The sequence below is a fragment of the Callospermophilus lateralis genome, chromosome 16 (genome assembly GCF_048772815.1).
Source record: "Callospermophilus lateralis isolate mCalLat2 chromosome 16, mCalLat2.hap1, whole genome shotgun sequence".
In the NCBI taxonomy this organism is placed as follows: Eukaryota; Metazoa; Chordata; class Mammalia; order Rodentia; family Sciuridae; genus Callospermophilus; species Callospermophilus lateralis.
Genome location: NC_135320.1, coordinates 45,585,470 through 45,612,742, shown reverse-complemented (window position 1 = coordinate 45,612,742; position 27,273 = coordinate 45,585,470). Strand labels below are relative to the sequence as shown.

The 27,273-nt window shown below is 32.8% G+C and overlaps 1 protein-coding gene and 1 pseudogene across 1 annotated transcript in view; one reads left to right on the top strand and one right to left on the bottom strand.

The window, feature by feature from the left end:
* Positions 1 to 27,273, bottom strand: part of Cnbd1 (cyclic nucleotide binding domain containing 1) — a 417,739-nt gene that overhangs the window by 29,895 nt on the left and 360,571 nt on the right. The window contains exon 11 of the mRNA XM_076835771.1: positions 13,102 to 13,169. Coding sequence (XP_076691886.1) covers positions 13,102 to 13,169 — 68 coding nt within the window. The remainder of the gene's footprint in view (positions 1 to 13,101; positions 13,170 to 27,273) is intronic.
* On the top strand, positions 20,056 to 20,253 carry LOC143382280 (ran-binding protein 6-like; annotated as a pseudogene).

The following is a 27,273-nucleotide window of genomic DNA, read 5'->3' as shown; positions in this document are numbered from 1 at the left end:
AAAAACAAACAAACAAACAACAACAACAAAAAAACCTCTTATCTAAGGAGAATACATTTCAGACCCCTAGTAGATGCCTGAAACCATGGATAGTTCCATACAGATGATAAAGCTTTATAAAATAAGCACAGTAAGTGATTGATAATCATACCTCTAATAAATAATAAAATAGAGTTATAGCTAGCTATAATATATAGTTAATAATAAAATAACTATTATAATATACTGTCATAAAACATCACTATCCTGGAATTTTGGGCTATTATTAAATTAAATAAATATGACTGAAGCACAAGCTTTGCAAAACCATGACCATTACAAAAATAGGGCAGCTACTAAGTGACTAAGAGTGGGTAATACATACAGAATGGATTCACTGGATAAACTGGTGCCTCTCATCATGGGTAAGATGGAGCAGAACAATGGGAGAATTCAGCATGCTACTTAGAATAGCATACAATTTAAAACTTGTGAATTACTTCTGGAATTTTCCATTTGATATTTTCATACAACAATTGATTGAAGGTAACTGAAATGATAGAAAGTAAAACTGCAGGAAAGGTGATCTATTGGAATGTTCAATTAAAATGTACAGTTTCATGTGAAGGAAAAAAACAGTTTTAAAATTTCTCAAATTGCCTTTAGAGTTCAGGAGAACATTGAGACAAATGGAAAAATATACTAAAAAGGAGAAAAATGACAGAGTCATCACTCCTACCTACTTAGATGTTAAATATATCCAGTTCAGTATTACTACAACATAGAACCATGTTGGTTTTATTACAGAATGATATTGATTTAATATATGAAAATACATCAGAATCTTATTTTGAAAAGATAAAGACAAATTTCTATTATCCTTTCAATAGATGTTAACATCATTCAGCACTCATTTAATAAAAATGATTAACACTAATAATTTTCTTGATCTGACACATACGAAGTATATAAGGTGAAATACTAAAACTGTTCATCACTTATATTTCATGTTTTACTAGATATGCTAGTCAATATAATGAGTCAGGCAAATGAATTTTTAACTATAAAAAATGGGAATAAGTAACATCTGTCATCCACAGATGACATGATTATACTCACCAACATAAATGTTAATGTAATATTTTATTTTGGATATATTCATTTTTATTTTATCTTATAATAGAAATCTTTTGAAGGTATTCAAGTCGTCCAAGTCTAATGTGTAATTAACACAGCATATTTCAATTTAGACTAGCTACATTTTCAATGCTCAATACCACATATGGCTAGCAACTATTGCATTAGGCAGATTAATTATTAAGCTGGTGACCCTAAAATATTTAAAGCTACATATTTTTATTGATTAGTTTTAGGGCGAAGTTATAGGATACCTATGTGTCAGGCATCATTTTCAGCCTGGGGTTTAGCAGTTATGAGAATCTCCTTAGGAGTTCACATAATAGAAATCTTTTAATAATTATAGTGCATGGATCTTATGTCAATCCTATGGAGAGTAGATAACTTTTTCTTTTTTCTTTTTTTTTTTTGGCAGGCAGTAAACCTATTTAGGTTCAGGCTGCAAGTTCCAAAACACTTTCTAAGAGCTGTGGTTCACTGTCAGCTTGTTTTTCAAACTCTTTGAAGTACACCTAAGAACTATGTTTGATGGGTACCATTCAATGGCCAGCCAGGTGGTTCTGTCTGCTGGCTCAGTTTTCAAACTCTTTTTAAATGCTGATGAGTATCAGATCTGTGCATGTGCAACTTTGAGCTTGGTAGTTCTCAAGCAAATTTGTGGGATCCCTTTCAGAAACACCTTCATTTCCTTTATCTCCTTGTTATTTTCTAGTTCCTGTGTTTCTTCCTATGCCTTCAGCCAGAAAGTTGGGCATTAGTAACTCCATTCTGCCTTGCACTTCCGAAGCTGTACTTACTTAAAGGGCCAAGAAGCATGAATATGCAGAGGAAACATGCAAAATTTACTGCCTATTTTGTGTTACTTTGGATTCTAGTTTTCTTCCCGAATCTACCTATTATTTACTTTTCAGATTGCTAAATAACTACTCAATGCAGGTTCTATAATTGCATTCAGTTTGAGAGCTGGCAAAGAGTGAGTTCAGTCCACTCTTGGAACTAAAACCCAAAGCATACTCTTTAGTAAGTAAAAATTAGAAAAACCAACATGTTCATTAATGGTAGAATGAATTGTTTATATTCTTATCATAAAATAGTACCATATTTACTCCATGAGTCTGTTCATTAATGTAAAGGAACCAATAGCTTCTACATAACAGTGGCATTGATAGTTTCCATAGACATATCATTAGGGGCAAAAGCCAATGACAAGATTGTACATGTCCCATGATTCCACTTATATAAAGGCCCCGAAGTAAACTAACCTTTGAGGATAAAATCAGACCACTTGTTACCTTTGGGGAGAGATCAGTAATTGGGATTAGAAATGAGAGAGGCTTTTCAGGTACTGTTAGTGTTGTAGATTATGACCTTTGTAGTGATTATATGATTGATGCTGCTTCATAGAAATAAGTTGGCCCTACATGTAAGAACTGTGCACTTTTACTATCTGCATATTATGTTGCTATTTAAATGTCTACAAGAAAATTACAAAGATGAACTGAACTAATAATAGCCATGCTAAATTGATATTTTGATTTTTAAGAAAAAAACCTTCTAGTATAACTGTAATTGCCATTTAGTTAATGTGTATCATTGTTTTTATGAAGTTAATTTAGCAAATTCTACCATCCCATCGCAAAGTCTCTTTTTTTTAATATTTCTCATTCTTTTTGTTCTGCCTCTCATATACAGATAATTATACCTAAATCATTATGCAATTCAAACCTGAATCATTTGAGTTTAGGGAAGACCTAAATATAATTAAATGTTTATTGCTATGTAAAAGCATATGAAACAAAGCTTGAATAAATGATAAAATACTTCAGATTTTTGTTAACCTCTCTAAATACAAAATGTAATCTTCAAAGGTATGAAGAAAATAGCCATAGTAATATGGAATTCTGTTCTTTAGTAGGAAATCATTGCTCTCCTTAGAATAAAAGACTCTAGTCCTAAAAGTAAATGTGGGACTCTTAGAAAGCCACCGCATGTGCATAAGTAATAATCACTGAATTGAAGCAGTGTGGTTAGCAACAAACTTGTCACATATCAAGTTTTTAATTTATGTCTGTGGAAGAAAAAAATAAATACTTCACTAGTGACTTTAATTTATTACTACATAGAGTTGAGACAATGACAGTGGAAATTTTTGGATCATTAGTACTTTGGGGAATGACAGTCAACACTGTAAGAAATATAGCTTTGGTAACTTCCTCTGCTATTCAGTTAAATACAGACAGAATTATTTGTTAGCAATTTATTTAAGGACCCAATGGGAAAAGCCAAAACAATATTAATTACATAATAAATATCAGACACATATTGACTAATTCATATCCACTATCTGTACTTTATGTACTTGTGAAGAATAATATATTGCCTCCTACACATATGTATAAACAACAATTACAGTTTTGTTGTTAACAAGAGTAGGACTCTTGTTTCAAAAATGAAACTTCCATTAAAATAACAGAGAACCCCAAGTACTCTTCAATGTTTTAAAATTATTTATGCAAAGCATAGTTGTTCCAATAAGTGAGATGTCTTTAGAAAACTTGAGAACCATTTTCACAAGAATAAATAATTACCAAGTTCTAGAAATTTTTTTTGCCTTATTTTTTCTTCTGGAAAATGTGATTAGAAACAAAAGCATTTCTCACAACAATGATGTACAAAAAGAAAAGAATATTAAATAGTGTAATTTTAGGAGGACATAACTTTGTACAAATTAAAAGCAGAGCAATTTTCATATTATAATGTAAAATTTGTTTCTTATTTTTAAATGTTATTTTCATAACTTATCTGACAGAAATATAAAGTTAGGCAGTCATATTTGATCCTTTGAAAATTCATCTATTTCTAGTTGTTATCTATAGTTCTCTTGTAGATCATTTCATCTTAAAGTTTAAATTTTGCCATTATATAGTAGAGATGATGAACCACAATCATAATGTTTATTACTAGAAATGTAATAGAATAAATTGACTGTATAAATGATTAAATGCTTGCCCAGTGAATCTATTCAAAACCTATCTAGAGCTAGGGATGTAGCTCAGTGGTAGAGCACTTGCCTAGCATGCACGAGGACTTAGATTCAATTCTAGAACTCAAGAGAGAGAGAGAGAGAGAGAGAGAGAGAGAGAGAGAAATATCTGTTTTTATATGAGGAAAATATCTCGATTATATTAATATTAAAATTATTCCCTCTGTCAATTCTCCTTTATCATACATTATTAATTCATTGAGCAAGTAAATAAAACAAAAAACTGTCCCTAAGGATCTCTGGTAGTAATCTTGGCTGTTTTTATATATTGTTACATGTTCTTTAAATTGTGAATAAGATATTATACTAGTAATCAAAAATATCACCAGTCATATCATTATGACTATATTGATTAATGTTAAAAATAATTTAAATTAGATGGCTGACATATGCTGATAATAAAGCTGAATTCAGTTTATTTTCTTTTCCTGTTGAAAGATATATCTTAAAAGCTTTTCTTACAAAAATCCATATAACCATACAAAATAAAATAAATGAAGACTGAGTGAAAAGAATTAGGACAGAGGGAAAATGAGGACAGAAGAAGGGGGTGATGGCAGAAGGGAGATGAGCACATGGAAAACATGCCTAATGTTCCCTGTACATCTGCTAGAGATGGGTCACGAGTTTAGCCCATAGCTTTCTAGTAGTCAACATGAAGATGGATCAATGATTCATTTAATGGGTCACAGTATACTTGAAATGAGAAACTAGTTGTCATTCAGGAGAAGACCTATTCTTGACACTATAACCAGAAAAACATGCTTCATGTGTCTTAATAAAAAGAATATTAGGAACCACATCCACACCTATATTCCTACCCTGCCGACAGAAGAGCTCTGACATTTCTAGTAATAACATCCTCAAATTAGGCTGTGCTATCACACAGAACACAATTCAGCAAAGCCAAAGCAATCTAATTTGGATGGACACAACTATCAGATAATATGGCTTAACCCAGAAATAGACTACAGAGGCCTGAGGCACTGAATTTTCTATTTTTACTCTGCTTCTGGTGCTGTCTTAGGTGCCTGCTTGTGTTGTCCTGTGTACATATGAGCACACAGACAAGAGGAGAACCAATATCATTCTCAAAAAAAAAAATACCATCATGTGTTATTTTGGGTTTTTATTTTTATATATTGTACATAACGCATAGGTTTTTGAAGTTTTCATTTTTTAGAACATTTCAAAAATTTAGAGTTAAGAAGAGGTCTAGACAGAATTGTTAGGAGCCTCAACTGAGAATCAATGACAGTTATTTCTAGGTTATCCTTCCTGACAGCTTTTATTTAATATTACTATTTTACATTTTTTTCTAGTATTATTTCTTGACCAATTATTTTTCAGAGTTGGTGGAACTAAAATAAGATTGTCATCATCTTTTGAAAATAAGTTGTATGATAAGGAAAGGACATAACAATGCCTAAAGGGACAACTTAAACTTACCCAAGGATCTGAAAACTAGTTTAGCTTTTATTTCAGGATTACAATTTATTTAAAAATACTCTGGAACTAATGCCAGAAGGTACTCCTAATTTTAAAGAATGTTTTAGTAAAATATCTCATGAGAAACTAAAAAAATAAATAAATACAGATGTTGTATATCTGTTTAAAATACCCTGAGCTCAAACCTGAAAATGGAAATGGGAGAGAAAGTACAACTTAGGTGACCCTGATACCTATTCCATGTTGAGACTCCTATATTTGAAGAGGATCAAATAGGAAAAAATATTTTAAAATAATTCTTTTAGAGTTCATTCTACTATGAAACTGGTACACAGTTAAATGTCAATTAGAAGCTGGAGATAATACATCCACCACAAACATTTTGAAGTGAAGAAATGTTTCACCCACCAATTTCCTCCATGTTGCTCTCTCATTGTCTTTTCTGTCTGCAAATGTCAAAATGGGGTGGTGAGTGAGGAATGCCAAGAGCCCAGATTTGGGAATGAATATGTTCTCCTAGTTGTGTGTGTTTTCTTTTTTCACCAACATTCTGCTCCTAATTATTGTCATGTATCACTCAACAGAATATTCCACATGTAATACAAAAATTTTGCCAGGCAAAAATAGGAGATTGGAACAAGCCTAAATAGACTTTTCCAGAAAGTATTTAATCCTGCTCTACTTTATAACACATGTATCATTACAGAGATTTTCAGAAAGTTTCAGAAAGTGCCCTGTTCACTGACAGATGAACTTAAGGACTAGGGAAGATCCAAATAAAAAGGAACATCTTAATTTTTCTTCTGTCTTAACCATTTTACATACTTCTTAAATTTCTTTAGTGAAGATTTTATATTTATATTGAACATAATTTTCCAATTATTGCAAATATGATTTTGTCCCAGAGTAATAAGACAATGACTTGTCACCAACTCCAACGTATCCCAACTCTGTTTTTCCATTTTAAAAATACCCAGTTTTATTCTCCCTTGCATGTTTCACTGAATATAATATCCAATGCTAAGGGTAAAACTTCTAGTTTAGTTCAATATGGACATTAATTCATCATATTTTTAAAAAATATCATTCCTAGATCACTTCACTAAAGACAAAGAAGATTCTGAGAAGAAACCAAGAAATCATGAAACCAAATAAAAATTCAATGGAAAGCATGATCAGACCACTTGAAAGACTGAACCTCAGGCCATGAAGACAAAATATATAATTCTGAAAATAAAGTTGAACTGACCTTTCAAGAAATATAGGATAACACGAAAAGACCAAATTTAAGTTTTATCAGGATAGATGAAGGCACAGAGATACTGACCAAAGAAATGCACAATCTTTTAAACAAAATAATATCAGAAAATTTCCCAAACCTAAAGAATGAAATGGAAAATCAAATGCAGGATACCCACAGGACCCCAAATATACAAAATTACAACAGATCCACACCAAGGCACATTACTATAAAAATGCCATAACATAAGAATAAAGATAGAATTTTAATGACTTCCAGAGAAAAATGGCAGATAACATTTAGAGGGGAAATCAATCTAGATCTCAGCTATTTCTCAAGTTAGACCCTCAAAGCTAGGAGGTCTTGAAATAACATACACCAAGCTCTGAAAGAAAATGGATGCCAGCCAAGAATACTATACCCAGCAAAATTAAGTTTCCAATTTGAAGATATAATAAAAACCTTCATGAGAAACAAAAGTTAAAAGAATTCACACCTAGAAAGAATGCACTATAGAATATTCTCAGAAAAATATTTCATGAAGAAGAAATGAAAAATAAAATCAAAACCAGCAAAGGGAGGACCTACACTAAAAAACAGTTAATCAAAGAAGAAACTAATTCAAATTAAAAACCAGGCCTTGAGGGGCTGGGGATGTGGCTCAAGCGGTAGCGTGCTCGCCTGGCATGCGTGCGGCCCAGGTTCAATCCTCAGCACTACATACAAACAAAGGTGTTGTATCCGCCTAAAAATAAATAAATATTAAAAACAAACAAACAAACAAACAAAAGAAACAGGCCTTGAATCCCTGGGATGAATCCCACTTGATGGTGGTACACTATCTTTTAGATATGTTTTTTGTATGAGATTTTCTAGAATTTTATTGAGAATTTTTACATCTATGTTCATCAGGGACATTGGTCCAAAGTTTCTTTCCTTGATATGTCTTTGTCTGGTTTTCATATTAGGGAGACACTAGCTTCATACTAAGAGTTTGGAAGGGTTCCCTCCTTTTCTATTCAAAGAATAATTTCAGGAGTCGTGGTCTTAATTCTTCTTTGAAGATCCTGTAGACCTCAACTGAGACTCAATCTGGTCCTGGTCTTTTTTCATTGGTAGGCTTTTAATGCAGTCTTCAATTTTATTGTTTGAAATGATCTATTTAAATTGTGTAAGTCTTCCTGATTCAGTTTGGATAGGTCATATGTCTCTAGAAATTTATTGATGTCTTGAAGATTTTCTATTTTATTGGAGTAAAAAATTTTCAAAATACTCTCTATCATTTTTATTTCAATAGTGTCCATCATAATGTTTCCTTTTTCATCACATGATTAAAAGCCAGAAATAAACCAAAAGGACTGGAAATACAAATCATGTCTTAATAATAACTTTGAACACAAATGTTTGGTAACATAAACTTAACAAATCAAAAGACATAAACTTGCATATTGGATTAAAAAGCAAGACCCAACAAGGTTTGCTCTCCAGGAAACTCATTTCATAGGCAAAGACATCCAGATTGAAGGAGAAAAGATGGGGAAAAAAAAAAAACATGTCAATCACATGGATCTTGTAAAGAAGCAGGGTTTTCTATCTTCATATCAGACAAAGTGAACTTCAAGCAAACAGCTTCTTATCTAAATCTTTTAATCAAACATATTCTAAGATTTTGCCATGTGCATGAAATGAATATTCTTTCTTTCATTTCTTCTTGGTAGAAAAGCTAAATTTCAAGGAATGTATTTAGTGACTGATCTGCTAAATAAATGAGACTTATGGATATAATAGATATATGACAACTAAATGAATAACAGTTATAGAATATGCAAAAAAGTTTTTGATACAGAAGGATCAGATGCTACCATTGTTATTTTTAACAAAATAAGTATTTATGGGATATAGCGTATGATAACTCAATAATTGTATATACAGTATTTAATAATCAAATTTGAGTCCTGTTCAACATACAGAAATCAATAAACAGAATTTATGACATCAATACACTTAAAGATAAGAATCATATGATTATATCAATAGATGCAGGAAAAAGCACTTAACAAAATACAGCTCCCCCTTCATGTTCAATACACTAGAAAACTGCGGGGTAGTAGGAATATTCCTCAACAATGTAAAAACTATCTATGCTGAACCTAAGGCTAACATCATTCTAATTGGGGAAAAATTGAAAGCATTCCTTCTAAAAACTGAAATAAAACAAGAATGTCCTCTTTTACCACTTTTATCCAACAACATCCTTGAAACTCTAGCCAGAGCAATTAGAGAGAAGAAAGAAATTAAAGGGATATGAATTGCAAAAGAACCCTAACTATCCCTATTTGTCAATGATAGATTCCATGTTTAGAAGACCCCAAAATTTCCACCAGAAAACTTGTAGAACTCATGAATGAATGCAGAAAATTAGCAGGATGTAAAATTAACACCCATAAATCAATTGCAGTCCTATATATCAGTGATGAATCTCCTGAAAGAGAAATTAGTAAAACTACCCCATTTATAACAGCCTTAAAAAAATACTTGTGAATCAATCTAACAAAAGAAGTGAAAGACCTCTACAATGAAAACTACAGAACACCAAAGAAAGAAGTTGAAGAAGACCTTAGAAGATGGAAAGATCTCCTCTGTTTTTGGATAGGCAGAATTAATATTGATAAAATGGTTATAGTACCAAAAGCACTACACTGATTTAATTCAATTCCAATTAAAATCCCAATGATAAACTTCATAGAAATAGTAAAATCAGTCATTAAATTTATTTGGAAAAATAAGAGACCCCAAATAAGCCCCAAGCCATTTTTAGTAAGAAAAATTATACAGGAGACATCACAATACCAGATTCTTAAGTTATACTACAGGGATTTCGTAACAAAAATGGCATGGTATTGGCACAAAAACAGACATGTAGACCAATGGTACAGAATAGAAGACACAGGGACAAACTCACATAACAATAATTATCTCATACTAGACAAATATACATTGGAGAAATGAAAGCCTCTTCAACAAATGATGCTGGCAAAACTGAAATCCATATGTAGCAAAAGGAAAATGAACCTCTATCTCTCACCCTACACAAAACTCAACTCAAAGTGGGTCAATGTCCAAAGCATTAGACCAGAGACCATGTGCCTAACAGAAAAAGTAGGTCCAAATCTACACCATGTCAGCTCAGGAACTGACTTCCTTAACAAGACTCCTAAAGTGCAAGTAATAAAATCAAGAATCAACAAATGGAATTGGTCTACATTTAAGGTCTTTTTTCTATGACTATCTGGTTTTCTCAGCCATCTGTTATTGACAAGATTATTCTCTAACCACTGAACTGCATTACTGTAATTTTGGCCAATTGAGTGACTATGCATGTAGGAATCTATATATTCTCTGTTTTATAAAATAGTTGCAGTCATCCATCCTCACAATAATTCCACAATGGTTTAATTTTTGAAGTTTTATCTAATTATAATAGACCATTGACGAGAGTTCATTCCAGATGGACTGTAAGTTAATTATTAAAGGAAAAACAATATTTTTAAAAGTAGAAACAAAAAGCATGAGAATTAAACAGTTTGAGCAGGTGAGTGGGAAATGAGGTCCTATTCATGAAGCTGGCTGTTTGTGGCACCACACATAACAATGTGGCTTTATTTAAAGATCTAATTATTATACGGGCAAAAATGAGCTATGTCTGAAACTCTTCATTTTTATAAACTCATCAGAGTAATTCCACGTCTGTGGAAAAATGCTGATCAGCAGAAATAAAATGCATAAAAGTAACAAGCGTGTGCTATCAAGACATATGATCTGCTCATTTAATTTTGACTCTGCCGGAATATAATTAACAGAATAATGCTAGCTTGTGCAAAATACCAGAATAGATGCCCATGAAGGAGGCAAAATTCAGAACAGCTCGATAACTCACAAAGCAGAATAGTGACAAATGCAGAATTAAAAACGAACACTCACATGATCATTAACATGCTGCTAGAATAAAGTGTGTCTCATTCTACTGTTCCTGCATTTGACACAGATGTGGCTGGCTTAGTATGCCACATCTGTTCTTGCTTCCACAGAACTGGAAGATGGAGTTTGCACTTTATTCCATTCAACATGAAAACGTTCTATTCACATCAAAATCAGTGAGCAATTGACGATTCCAAGGGAAAAACAGAATTAACTTCAAACCTGACACTGCAGCACAACTTAAAAGAGTTTAATTGAAAATATCTTTTTTTTTTCTTCTAAATCTCTCTCTGAATACATTTCCAACCTAGGATTTTATCCTTGCTCCACTTTGCTGTATCAGCTGCCTTTCAAGTGTGTGCTCCGTGGATACCTCACATTCTCCTTTATGCCTGGACCCCTGGGAAGCATAATCCAGATTTCTTCTCAGGAAAGTGGCAGCTCCAGACAGTTAGCCCTTACAAGTGTTTCCTGTTCCAGCAAATCCTGGCAAATTACATTCTTACATTGTTTCTGTCTAAAAACATGTGTCTTCTTCCTCACCAAAAACAAAACAAAATAAAACAAAAGTTTCAAGGAGAAGACAGCACCCAAGATTTTCTTGTGATACCCAGGGCTCACTTGACCCCTGGCTTAAACTCCTCTCCCAAGTTAGGGATTGAGAAGACTCTCCCCTTGAAGTTGCACTTCTTATCCCATTGTTATGGTTTACATATGAAGGGTCCCCAAAAGCTCATGTGTGAAACAGTATGAGAAAGTGAAATGATTGGGTTATGAGCTTCTTAACATGATCAGTACAGTAATCCACTGATGAGGGTTGATTGGCAGGTAGGGTGTGGCTGAAGGAGGTGGGTCCCTGGGGACATGCTTTTGTGGTTTATATTTTGTCTTTTATGAGCGAGTCTCTCACTGCTTCCCAATGACTTTATTCTGAGCTGCTTTCCTCCACCACACTTCTACCATCATGTTCTGCTTCACCTCAGCACATACCAGTGGATTTGGCTGCCTATGGACAAAGAACTCTGAAACTGAGCACCAAATAAACTTTTTCTCCTCTAAATTGTTCTTTTCTGGTCTTTTGGTCACAGCAGTGAAAAATTGTACTAAAACATCCAGTCTGATGACTAAGCTAACAAGAAAATATCTTCCCTCAAGTCCAGATTTAACTTCTCTGTCCAGGCAAAGTTCTACTTGTGTCAGCTGAGGTCAATAGTTGGAACTTAAGGGAACACACAATTACTACTGGAACTAACAGAGTAGCATCAAGGCTTGCAAAAGTGTTTCTTATAATGTTCCTCTCTTCTATAAGGTTGCATTCCAACTACCATCATGGCTTGTTTCATTTGGAAATCATGGTAAGGAAACACTTTGTCTCATTTTCGTCATTTTGATTTAATCCAAAATACAGCTCAGAGCCTCACCTTCATTTACAAATCCCATATGAGTTCTCAAAACATAACCCAGATGTTGCCTCTTTCAAGGGGTGTGGTACTTCTCTTCTCACCACACTTTGGTCCTAAAGGAAGACTCAACATGTGTTCAAATTCAACCATAAGGAAACACTGAAAGCATCAGAGACAGTCATATGAATCTCACTATGGATTTTGTTGGGAGGCAGAAGGAAGAGTTGGCATTTAGCACCACACTATCACCTAATCAGTCTTTAAATTTCCCTCTCTCTAGGTATTGCTGGCCTTTAATGACACTATTTAGCTAAACTTCCAGTCCATTTCCTTCTCCCTTTGACTTCTGTCACAATTCACAGTGACACCTTTTAACACCAATTCCACACGGGTGACTTTAGGAATGTTTCAGCCATTTAGTTCTGCCATCTTTTCATAAAAATAATGCCCTCAGGACATCTGTGTTTCTATAACCACTTTAGAATGCTCTTGACTTGAAAGTTCTTCCTATTTTTCATTGTATCATAAACTTGTTGAAAGTTTTAATCACAATCCTTGCATAAAATATTTAATATTCTAGTATAGACTAAGGCATATGGGTCCTCTATGCACATTATAAATATTGGAACAAGGCATATTTATTACAACTATGAGTAATATTTTATTCACATAAAATGGACATGCTAAAACTGAAATAAGAAAAATCATAAAAATTTTTTTTACAAATTTCCTGTTGTGTTGTTTCTTACAGAGTGAATAATATTAAAGTCACTTTAATAGGAAGGCTATAGATATTAAAATGCAATAAATGGTTGCTTATGTTAAATTACCATGAATAATGATGTTTAGTATGATTTGAAAATTTTGCTTACTTCTGTCAGATGGTCAAAAGTTGTTTTAGCAGTTTGGATCATAAGTTGCTGGGTCAGTTGGTCTAACTCTAAAAGAAAACAAAATATTTAGAATATCTTTAGAAGTAATTTTTAAATTCAGGAAAAAATAGAGAAGTTGCTAATGTTTTCGTTATCTACATCAAAATAGCACAAAAAAATTGGAATTCACCTAATAATAAAATTGATTGATAGGCATTTGACCCAAACCAAGAGAAAGCATATAATTTATCATTGAAATGTGGGTATGTTTAAGAATAAAAAAGGAAGAATTAATAGACATACTTTTTGGAATGTACCAGGTTACCCAAAACAAACCTAATGAGACTTAAAAGGAATTGTGCAGGGGGAGGGGTGCTTTGAAGAAGCCTAAATTCAAGAACAAAGAAACAATCCAAGATAGATAACAATAATTTGTGTTTTGGACATAATGGATCTCCACTGCATGAAAAGATAGGACAAAGGACTATGTCAATACAGGGAGATGATTAAGTTAAAACAGAAGAAAGAAACCATAATCTTCACTGACATTATTGAATAAATGACCTTATCTTTAAATTAGCTTTATTTTTTAATTGTCCAAAATCAACCTAAATGATAAATATAAATATGCAATAAAATGTAGGACTTTGGTATTTTGTGCATAATCCATTAAATTACTGGACCAGCTATTTTTATCAGTTTTCCTCCCTTGGCTTAAATAATGTTTATATTCTCTTTTTTTCTTCCACATCCAATATATGATAAATCCACTAACATTTTTTAAGGTAAAACAATGTCAGTTTCCCACTATACTACATAATGTGAGTAAAACTATTAACTGACCTGAGAGTCTATTTAAAAGTCAATATTCATAAAAATTATGGTGCAACTTAATACTTTGGAAAACATTATTTGCTGCTCCAAATAACAGAAATTAAAAAGCAATAAAAATACAGACATCTTGAAAGCCCAAAATAATTTGATTGTTATGAATAGAGCGCATGAAAGCCAGCTAATCTAAGAAGGACATGCCAAATAATGTAACAGACTCTCAGGGTACGGCCAATGGAAACAGTCTGAGAGCAGATGTCTCAGAAACCAAGAATGCCATCTCTATACCCTGGGACTTGTATGGCCCACCATATCAAAGCCTTTGATTCCCTTTAACATCATCCACCCACCTCCTCCCTTCCTCCTATCATCTTATGTACAACTAATGTGTAATTGTAAACCTAAGTTTATATGTGTTGTAATTCAGTAAACTACCAGTTGGCACTAGTAGTTCTGTGATAAAGTTTTTAAAATCATTTTTTATTGAAACTTGTCCATACCTATAAAATTGTTCATATTAGGTTAAAGGTATAAACCTGATTCAATTACATCAATTAAGGCATTCTCTTTCCTGGGATCTGTAAATGGCACCCAAAAATGAAATTGTCTGGTACAAGAAAGAAGTGAAAACAATTCAAATTTGATTGTGCATATTAAATGCTAAGCACCATCCAGACAATGTTCACGTTATCTCAATGAAGCCTCAAATGATTTCTATAAGACAGTAATCTTGCCACAATTTTACAAGTGATAAATTGACATCTCAGGAAAATTAAGCAATTAGCACTACAGATTTTGGTCAAGTTTTGTCTAGCTTGATAAAAAGATAAAAATGGATAATTACCTCCTTGTAAATTATAGATATGTTTTCTGCTAATGGTTTTCGTTAAACTGTATAAATTTCCCATAGATTTTATAAAGAATAGGAATATTATTTTGTCAAAATAGATGTTAACATTATTATTCCAGTTGGTTTTTTTAACACCAGCTTTATATAACTTAGAACATATTGTTACATTTAATAATGTCTAAAATAATTTAGAGAAAAAATATGCAACTGATTCAAAATAAAAAGTTCATTGTGGTATGACTAAATTATTATAACATACTGTACTTGAATATAAGATTGTTTTTAAAAAAACTAAAGTGAGTAGTCACTCAAAAAGCAGATATTAAGATGGGCTGTATTTTGTCCCTCAAATCACTGCAACAAAAAGGAATTCAAAATAGGAAGATGTCATTTCTGAATTGCAGTCAACGCTGGCACAGAAAACTTTTCATTCCTTTTCTAAAGGCATTTTAAGAAGCAGAGATGAGTACAGAAATACCATATGATTTCATTTCAGCAATTATGATAGTCATAAAAGAATTCTTGTTTCCTTTTCTTTATAGCTTCAGAAAGACCTCAGGAGGAACAGCTGAAAAAGTAATGTCAGATTGATCTACAGGATATAATTCAAAGGGTCCTGCTGTTAGTAGGTTTTCCTAAAGAGGAATGTCCTCAAGTTTTGACATGTTTTCATTAGAGTGTTTACATGACACCCTGAAGCCTCAATGATGGTGAGGAAAGTGGAACTTTGCGGATTTATTGAACAAATAACAAAAAATTTTAAAGTTTCTGAAAAATGACTATATACTGTTTCTCATTCATTCTGTAAATGCAGTGAAATATATAGTTTTTTTTTATTGTTAGCTAATCTTAACATTTCTGGAATAAACTTGATACATAGTACTACTTCAGATTCAGTGTCCTAATATATTGTCTTAGTACTATCTATATTGTATTAGTATTATATACATATACAATACTTTATATGTATTGGTACTATTCTGCTACTATTCAGCATGTATGCTTATTTGTGAATTAGTCAGTACTTACTTTTTCTCTGTAACGTCCTTGCCAAGTTTGAGTACAAAAAATATGACAGCTAATTAGCATCCAGTCAAGTCCTCAACCTTTCCTTCAGGAGGGCTTGTGTAGGATTGATGTATGTCTTCCCTTACTGTTTTGCAGAATGTACAAGCTGTACCAAATATGTGTGTGTGTGTGTGTGTGTGTGTGTGTGTGTGTGTGTGTGTGTGTGTGTTGGGGGGGACCTTCAAATTATGTATTCAGTTTCTTTAATAAACAAAGTATTCACAGTTTCTATTTCATTTGTGAAGATTTTTTAGGTTTCACTTTTCCAGAAATTTGTCCATTTCATCTAGATAATGAAGTATTATTGACATATTCATTTGTAACATTTTTTAAATGTATGCTCTTGATACATAACACACATTCCCCCTCAACCCTGTATAAATCTCTGCAGAGTTGTATCAATGTCAGTAATCTCTTCACAGTTATCTTGTGATTTTATTGATCAGCTCCTCAGCTGGACTTTTTTTTATATTTTAAAATCCTGTTTTTGTTGTTTGTTTCTTTTACATATTTTATTTAAGTTTCTTCACATTTCTAATATCTTGGAGCAAGAGATAGGCTCTTTGATTTCATCACTTCTGTTTCTCCATTTACAACTTGTATTTTTTTTTTATTTTTTTGTACCAGGGATTGAACCCAGAGGGGTTTAATCATGGAGCCACATCCCCAACCCTATTTATTTGTTTGTTTGTTTGTTTGTTTGTTTGTGACAGTTTCTAAGTTGCTTAGGGCCTTGCCAAGTTGCTGAGGTTGGCTTTGAACTTGTGATCCTCCTATCTCAGACTTCTTAACTGCTGCAAGTACAGGCATGCACCACCATGCCAGGCTAGCTACTAACTTTGCCTGTAATCATGATGACTTTTATTATAATCAACAAGTTTTGATATATAATTAGCAGTTTCACTTTAAACAAAAATATTTTTTCTCTTTCCACTGATCTCTTCTTATGCCAAAGATTTTTAAAAGACTCTTAATTTCAAAACAATTGGACTTTTCTAGTTATCTATTTGTCATTCCTAGATTAATAATAGAACATATTTTGAAATAATTTGAGATCTGGTGAAATATGTTTTATGGTACAGCATAGGATGAATTTGTACAAATATGTAACAACATTTCGTCCAAATCTTGAAGTTTCTATTGAGATATAATTTACAAACCATAAAGTTCATCCATTTAAAGTGTGTAATTTGGTGGGTTTCGGTATATTTGTGTAATTATCATTACTAATTAGATGCATTAGGCTTTAGAATAAATTTCTCTCCATTTCCACCTCCCTCCTATCTTCGCACACACTAATTTATTTCCTGTCTCTGTGGAGTTGATTATTCTGGACATTCCATATAATTGAAATAATATAATATGTAGCTTTTGTGACATTTTAGCATAATATTCAAGGGTCACCCATGTAGTTTGTGGCAAAAATTGGTATTTCATTGCTTTTTATGGATGAATACTGGCATCTTGTTTGTGTATACCATATTTTCTTTATTTACTCATCAGTTAATGGACATTTAAGTTTTTTCCATGTGGGGGTATTAGGAATAATGCTGTCATGAACATTCAAGCAAAAGTTTTTGTGTATATGTTTGCAGTTCTCTTGTACATATACCTAGAAGTGAAATGTATGAAAACTCATGATTTGCTCTTTGTAGGCTGTCAAACTATTTCCTGAAGCAATTGCACTATTTTTCTTTCCTATGTGCTATGTACAAAAGTTTTAGTCTCTCTACATTCTCTCCAACACATATGATTATCTGTATTTTCTGTCTTACTAAAGACATGACATGGCATGACGTTATTGTTCCAATTTTCATTTCTATTAATTTTAGGAAATTATCAGTCATTTACTTTTCAAATGAGTTATTTCTGGGTTTTTTACTGAATTATAATAGTAATTCAATAATTAAGAGTGTTTTTTTTTTATTTCCTTGTTAGAGTCCTTCATAAAAATTTTAAACTCTAGTGAAGCCCAGTTTATTTATTTATTTTCCCTTAGGTTGCTTGTTCTTTAGATGCAATATGAAGAAAACAATTTTAGAGCAAAGATTGTAAACATTTTACCTATGTTTCATTCTAAGAGTTTTACAGATTTTGCTGCTGTATTTACATATTCCATGCCTTTTAACTTATTTTTTTGTATCATATAAGGTAGAAAACCAAATTTACTTTTTGCATGTGGGTGTTCAATTGTTTCTCTATCGTTTATTAAAATTGTCTTGGTATTGTTGAAAATCAGTTGACTATACATGTGTGGGTTTATTTCTGAACTCTCAAATTATTTCCATTAGTTACTATCTCTACCATTACTTCAATATCACAAAATTAGAGCTACAACAAGATTGAGTAAATTTTAAAATTCAGAAGTCCTCTTACTTTGCTATTTTTTTTTGTCAAGACTATTGACTGCTCAGAGTCCCTTGTATTTACGTATTCATTTTAAGCTCAGTTTGCCAATTTCTACAAAAACAGAGAATAGGGAATTTGATCTAATTAAGAAAAATCTGCAGGAAAATCTAGGTAGTATTGCCATCTTAACAACATTGTCTTCCATCCACGAACATAAAACGTCTTTCAATTCATTTAGATTTTCTTTAATTATTCCAAATGCAGTTTGTAGTTTTCAGTATACAAATCAAACACTTTTTAACTCTATTATTATGTATTTTATTCTTATTGTTATTATTATAACTTATTTTCTTAATTTTTTGATTTTTCATTGCTAGTAAATAGAAATACTATGGATTTTTGTATATTGCTAATATATCTTTTTGTAATCTATATTAGTTAGCTTTTTTTGTCACTGTGACAAAAAGACTTGACAAGAACAATGTAGAGGAGAAATGTTTATCTGGGGCTCATGGTTTCAGAGGTCTCAGTCCATACACAGCCAATTCTGCTGGTTTGGGCTGGAGAGAGGCAGAACACTATGGAGCAAGGGAGTAAAAAAGGAAAGTGATTCAGGACATGGCAATCAGGAAGCAAAGAGATCCAGTTCCATTCACCAGGAACAAAATATAGACCCCCAAAGACATGCTCTCACCACACCTATGTCAACTAGCCACACCATACCTGCCTATAGTTACCAGTTAACCCATTCAAGTGGATTAATGCACTGATTAGTTAAGTATCTCATAACCTAGTCATTTCACTTCTAAACTTTCTTGCATTGTCTCATACATGAGCTTTTGGGGAAATATCTCATTTCCAAACTATAACAATTGCCAAACACATTTATTTACTCTCATGGTTTTTTTTTTGTTTGTTTTTTGTGGGTTTTTTTTTTTTTTGTGTGTGTGTGTGTGTGTGTGTGTGTGTGTGATTTTCTTAAAAAATTTTTGTATACAAGATTATATCATCAGCAAATAATGGTAATTGTATTTATTCCATTCCAATTGGATATATTTTCTTTCTTTCTTACTAATTTCACAGATGATGAACTTTATTAATTTGAAGATATTCTTTTCTATTTCTATTCCTTTTGATAATTTTTATCAAAATGATTATGTGGGTTTTTTATTTATCTTATGAATTTGATATATTAAATGGATTGATACTACATTGGCAAAATTTACAGCACCTGAATGTGTTGCTTTGAATGCAGAATCAACCTGCTTTACTGGGATAAAGTCTACTTCAGTGTGCCGTGTAACACTTTTTAGATGGTGTAGGACTCAGTTTGCTAATGGTGGAGAATTATTGAATCTATTTTCATAAAGATGTTGATGTATAGTTTTTTACCTTGTGATACCTGTGATAGCTTCATCTGTATGGGGTAATATTGGCACCATGCGTTGAGTTGGAAAATGTACCCTCTTCTTATATTTTTTGGTTAGCCTATTACATGCCCCAACTGTTATCTGCAGTTTTCAGGAACTGCCAAGTTCAACTAATTGCCTCTTATTATTTTCAAAAACATCTCCAGGGAAAAGGATTTGCACTTGGTGGACTGAGTTGTGTAACATGAAAATAACCTTCCTAGTTGAACCTTTTAAAGAACAACCAACAGGTCAAAGATTGACACTTTTCTGGGATTAAGGTTTTGAAGGGCTTCTATCTCTTCTCTGGCCTCTCCAGTTGCTGCCAGATTTTCAGGGTTCATCATGATTATGGACTATTGTTTTTCAAGCATGCCTCACAGTTAATGAGGAAATGTGGTTATAGGCAAATTAAAATGCCACAAATGGCAGTTTTGACAGGACACAATGGCAGCAGCTGGGTCTGCAGGGGGGCTGATGACTATGTCGGAAAAGCAAGAGTTCTACCAGCTTCTGTAACATTTGATCTACACAAGCTGTATGGCACAGATACAAGTGGAAGAAATCTATGAAGACATTCCCCATCCTCATCCAGGTGTGAGGGCTGCAGCCTGTATTACATCTGGCTACAGATTTTGCACCTAGTTTCCAAAAGAAATTCCATGAAACAGTGATTGCAGTTTTGTTGCACACCATGGAAGATCAAGGTAATTAGTGTGTGTAATCTCATGCAGTTTCTCCTTTTATTATTTTTATTGAAGACTGCCCCAACTCATTGCTAGTTCTATATTAGGATAGTATGGTGAAAGATCTACATTCCATATTGGTGATTAAACTTCAATAGTCAACTCCAAATGGACCTAAGTTAGCCTTGGGACAGCTTGTGACAACAATTGCCTCAGTTGCAGATAAATTAGAAGAAAATTTGTGATATATTTATGCTCTCACTAAAGCACATTGTTGAGTTTGCTGTTCAGAAGGAACTCAAGCGTCTGAGAGGAAAAACTATTGAGTGGATTATCCATGTTGATATTGCCACTGGGAAGAAAAAAATTATGCAAAATGCATCAAATGTGATGCAGCTATTGTTAAGGACAAAAATCAGATTTGAATAATTTCAAGGGTGTTGACCCTCAGACCTCTTACATGGATTCAGCATGGGTTAGAATGTGTGAAATTCTTGGAAGAAATTTCCAACAGTACCTTCCACTGGTTATTGATCCTCTTATTAAAAAGACTGTTTCAGCTAAACCTAATGTTGCTCTCTTAGACACACAAGATGTACAGAACATGAATGATGACAATGAATGGCAATTTGTAAATCTTGAAGACCAGCAAAGTTTTGAAATTAAAACTCAGGACTTTACACAAAATCAACTGCTTGCCAAATGTTGGTTTACTATGCTAAGGAGTTAAGAATTTGTGGAATATACAGAACAAGTTGTGAAATTGGTGGTTCTGAAATTTTATTTCCATGACAGTGTTTGAGGGGCAGTGGCAGAGTCCATGCCTATTCTCTTAGAATGTTCAAGAATTCGTGTCCCAGAGTATCATTCACAGAAGTGGCAGTTTATATGTGAACCGCATTTAAGACTATAGGAACTGAATCCCAGACAGAGGCACTCTTAGAACTAATGAATTCTTTTGCTAAGTCCATTGACGTAATGGGAGATGGTTGCTTTAATGAGAAGCACTTGGAAGAACTGGGAGAAATACTAAAAGCAAAATGGGAAAGACATTTTAAAAACCAAGAATTATGACTGGTTAAGTGACAAGAAGAAAACTATGACCAACGGGTTGGGGTGTCTCTGCAAGATGAGGATGAATGTGACGTTTATATTCTGACCGAAGTATCAGATATTTTGCACTGATTCTTTAGTACTTATAAGGAAAAGACTTTACCATGAGTTGTACAGTTACTTCCATTAATATGTTCAAGTAGATCATAGCCAGACAGTGGGGTCTGTACATATTTGATGATATCATAGAGCACTGCAGTCCAACCTCATTTAAACATGTAGAATATTTTCAGTGGCCAATGCTACTACACATGGGAGATAATGACACTGAAGTCAGGCAAGCTGCTGTTTATGGAGTGGATGTTGTGGAACAGTTTGGTGGAGATGATTATCATTTTTTATGTTTAGAAGCTGTTTTACTATTGGTAAAAGTTACTAAAATGTGTAAATTTTTTAAAAAAGTGTCATTGCTACAGAGAACTGTATTCAGCAATAGGAAAGAGTTTTGATGTCTAAGCCTAACTATGTAAATGAAGATGAAGTTCTTCCATACTGGTTATCATGGTTTCTACTGCACTAAGAAAGAAAGGAAAGCTATTCACACCCTTGAGTTTTCTCTGTGACTTAATTGAAAATAACCACCCAGTTTTAAATGGTCCAAATAATTCTAGTATCCACAAAATAATCAGGATAATTTCAGAAGGAAAAGTTAATAAGACTATTAACTATGAAGAACCTGTGCCTTGCAAACATTCATCAGGTACAGATGTCTGAGAAATTATGGTTGGAATGAATATCCTAATTTGATGATGAACAGTAGGAAGGCTTAAAGGAGTTGCTAAAATTTTTTTTTTAAAGAGAGTGAGAGAGAGAGAGAGAGAGAGAGAGAGAGAGAGAGAGAGAATTTTTTAATATTTATTTTATTTTACTTATTGGCGGACACAACATCTCTGTTTGTATGTGGTGCTGAGGATCAAACCCAGGCCGCACGCATGCCAGGCGAGCGCACTACCGCTTGAGCCACATCCCCAGCCCCGGAGTTGCTAAATTTTGACAGAAGCACTTTAATATCACTTGAATATCATTTATATGAAAGTAACTACAAATAAGTGTGGAGGGGATTCCATTATAAAATAGAACTGTTATCTCCCTGTTAAGCGTTTCATATTTTTCCCCATATTTCTCCAGGATCAGTCAATGTTACAGCTTTCTGTTCACCTTGCATGTTTGATATCTTAAACATAGAACTTGGTGATAACCTATGCTTCTATTTGTCTTAGAATTTTTGTCACCTTTTCCTTATTTGGTGTGAAGTATAGAGATTGCTACTATTTATCTGAAATATTGATGCTGGGCAATTAGAACACTTGGTGCCAAGATGTTATACTGATGGTCACAAAATGCTGAAAGCTTATAAAGATAAGATTGGAGAATTGCCAGGACAAACATCTTGGAAATGGAGGGCGATGGATATAGAAGCAGGCTTATTCCTCTTTGATAATACTCTTGGTTTTGGTAATGGTAGTTTGGTAGAAATAAGCAAGAGTTTCAAGATACAGTAGTGGATGCTGGAATTTTCTCTTAAATGTATATGAACATTTTTATAATATCCTCCAGAGAATTCGTCAGGAATACCAATATTCTAGTTCCCATGTTGTCCTGCTGAGAGTTATAAGAACTCTTTCTTTAACCAACCTGGTCTACACTTTTTAAATTATCCAGAATTCCAAGAATCATAGTTACCAAAAAGAGGGTCCTAATACATCTAACATTGATAGCAGGTAATATACTAATAATGTTTGGAAGCAATCTATATTTGTGAGAGTCAGTCAGTGTTAGGTATTTCAGTACAGTAGAGTATTGCTTTTGATGATATTCGTGCCCACACCCACAAAGCAGCACAATAAGAAGAAGAGCCTGGATTTAGAATGGGGTTTAAATAGATTTCTGTTAGAAAGATTGCTAATATATTCTATAGTAGCAATGAAGGATGGACTGTTGTGTTAAAAAAAAACAACAACTTAATTTTACCTTTAAACATAAAAAGGAAACAGTCTTAAAACTTGTCATTTATCAGTATGTGTATATTATCAGAAAATAGTTCTATAAACCAAGGGTTAATTGTATAATTGTATTGTTAGTCTATAATGTTAAGCTTTTATAGGGTAGAAAAAATTTTCTATTCAGCAAATTTTCAATCTAAAATTTAAAAATGAATCTACTGTGATTTCCTGGGGCTATTGTGTATACTGTGAATATAAAGTGTTTAGCAAATATTTAGGACCTCCTAAGTGCTCAGTAAATCATCACTATTATTACTCTTAAAAATGCAACTACATTTTTGGTCTTACTGAATTTCATCTGTCTTTCTTGAATATATGATCCCCAGATTGCTACAGGTCTTTGGTTAATTTGCAATGAACTGAAAAAGTTTATTCTTACAATTTTTTCCAGTGTTCTTAATAATTTTCTAGAATAAAGAATATATGGAGGTACTTACTCTACCATTGTTGCTGGTGGTAGCTTCCTACCTATTATTTATTACCTAGTGTATCCTGAAGACATCTATTGAATCTCTATTTAGAATTGTGGATTTATGGATATTAGTTCATGATTTTGTCAAATTTTTCTTTATTTCGTTTGAAGCTGTACTGTTAAGAATACAAATATGTAGTTGTTATAGCATTGCGAGAACATTGTTATAATTAAAAGTGTTCAAACTTATCTCTAGTCAACCTATTTCCCCTGAAATATTATTCAATTTTTTGTATGGAAGTACAAATCATGTGTATAAACTATTTTTTGTTATTGTTCACATGAAAAATATTCAGTGCTTTTTCTATCTTCAATAGTTTATGTCATATAAGCAGTATGTAGTTGGATTTTATCTTTTATTTTACCATTTTCTTTGTTTTTCACCCACGTTATTTTCCTTATTTTTCTCATTTATAATCTTTTTATTATTCTTTTTTCAGTTAATTAATTGCATACATATATATGCACTCCTACTATTTTTAAAAATTAGCACTATTCTTATCAAACTGATTAATATTTGGTAATTTAATCACTTCCTAGAATATTATATTTCCATTTACTCATCTGAAAAAACTTATGTTATCTAGTTTTTACAGCTTTTTTGCAGGAAGTTTATCAAAATAACAGTTCTTCATGAAAACCAATAGAACTGTGACAGGGATCTAAACTGCTCACCAATGCTGCCTTAAAGTGACAAACAGAGACAGAAATGAAAATGCAAAGAAAAAGTTTTAGGAATTGCAACAGCTGGTCACTGACACAGCTTTATTCAACACACACAGGAACAAAGGATAATGGCATGTCAGGGTGAGGTTCTAGGAATCAAGAGATTGCACATCTTTGTTCTGCAAGTGCTCTTTTGAAAAGGACATCTACAACTTCACCAATATACATCAGGACCCTAAAACAGGACAATTTAAGGCTAACTGGAGTTGCAACCTATGGCCATGCCAGATCCTATGAGGCAGAGGTTCTCACAGTGCTCTTCCCCACCAGTAGCATCAGTAACTTGGGATCTCCTTAGAAATTACAAATTCTTGGACCTCAACCCAGATGTACTGAATCAGAAAGTATATGCATGGGGAGCAGTCTTTGATATACTCTCAGAAAATTTAGAGTTCCTGGACAGAACTGACTGTAGAGAAAACTAATGCCTCATACTTTAATGTAAATACCTGTGTGAGAGAGGGTCTCCTGGCTGTGCTAAGACACCACATATAGCAGAGAGGGCCAGCTGCCCTCACATTGCTCCTCACCTGCAAGGGTCACAAGGCACCCAACAGGTACCTTGTTGCTGAAGGAAATAGATCAGCAGTATCTTGGTCTCCAGGTTCGAGAGCTGAGAAGGACAACCAGTTCCATATCACACCTCCAAGTCATTTGGTAAACTACACCTTTTGAAGTTCTCTATGCATCATAAATATATTCTTCACTCAGTATTTCCCAGTCAGCTTGCTAAATAGGATTAAAACACTGAGCACTAAATTTTACAGAAAACACTTTGAGTATTTTTACGTTAGTTTTAAAGAAGCAGCAATAATTTTGAAACAACCTAAATTAAAGAAAAATATATAAGAATGATAATCAGTAATGTTTACTAAATTAACAGCTGTTCTAATAACACCATATAATTGTATAAGTTATAATATTACTAGCATGTGTCTGCAGACCCATATTTTCCTAATCTTCTTAACACATATACACAGTATACATTAATTTTCAAGTGTGCACATGACAGACATATTAAATAGAATAGCAAGAACAAAAAAATACAGAGGATAGGAGAAAGTCTGACCATTAGGCCAATGTAATAATAGCATGAACATTTATACCCACAGTGGTTAAGCTGTTTAGTTTCACCAATTAAAATTCAAAAGTTTTAATTGAATTAAAGTACAAAATCCACCAAGGTAAATACCCAAAACAAAATAACTCTAGGTATCTAAAATAAAAAAAAATAAATAAAACAATCTTTCTGAATGAAGATTTGAATCATTTCATAATGTAGCAGTAGAAATTTTAAAGTAGGAAGAAATACTAATGTGAAAATATAGTGCCTACTAGTATAGTAAGAAGATCACATTTTCTTCATATTTTATACCATAAGGAAGTTTAGCCTCATCTGCAATTGAGAAATAATTAGTTGAACAAGGAATGTGTGGGTGTGTGTCTTTCAAAGTATCAGAACACAGGCATGTCTTAGTAGAATAACTTGTGTATTAGAAGCACAACTCTTTTAATCTAACATTTGCAAAGCAAATCCTAGGCATCCTGGTGATATCTTGACAGTTTTACAGTTCTGGCTTTGTTAATTTTTTAGTTTGCTTTGAACATAGATGTCACTGTAGCCCAGATACAATATTTAGAAGGGACTTGTACACTATCACATGGTGTATGGGATTGGGATAGTCTATTTATTATAATAGATATTGTGTATAAAAAAAATGAACCACATTTTCCAAACTTACCTAAACAGACAAAACAATGGATAAAAGATTCTCAGTTTGATCTCAAAGGCTTCTCTGGTTGCTTGAATTTTTCCTGAACATTTTAGTATTTCACTTTTTAAAAATTTTTTATTTTTATTTTTTTAGATATACATGACAGTAGAGTTTATGCCACATACATAGAATATAAGTTCTCCTAATTCCTCTGGTAATGCATGATACGGAGTTACACTGATCGTGTATTCATATATGAACATAGGAAAGTTATCTCTAATTCATTCTACTATCTTTCCTAATCCCCTCTCCACTCCCTTCCCTTCATCCCCTTTGTCTAATCCAATGAACTTCTAAGTTCATTTTAGTATTTCAAATCTAAGATATTGAAGTCATCTTTGATTAACAGTAAAGGGTATATATATTCAACAAGTACTAAATAAATGTGTCAAAGTAATCCACAGAAAAGCTTATTTGGTTGCAATAGTGTTAAGAAATTTTCAAATATTTTCCCTATATAATCAAAATACCTCCTTTAAAAATATGCATGTTGTTTAAAAAATAATATTGTTCACAGCTGTACTTCGTGGTCTCATCTAAGTAATTTTGAAAAAGTAACATTTTTAATGTCATTAAGGCAGCACTTACTACATCATTGCTATGACTGTCTTAATGAAAAACATTCATAAATTTACAGGGAATACTTCAGTACACATAATTTAATGGGAATTTGGGAAACATTCATGAATATAATACAATTATTGTAAGAATGGGCAGAAAATATCCTAAAAACAACATGAGAATTTAGTGTGATTAACACAAACTCACTAAAAATTCTTAAATAAATTCTTATAATTTCAAGAAATCTACTTCCAATATGTGTCTTATTATTTATTGTTCATTTGTTAATACATTTCTAAGAACAGCTTATTTGTTTGGTTAAAAATTTT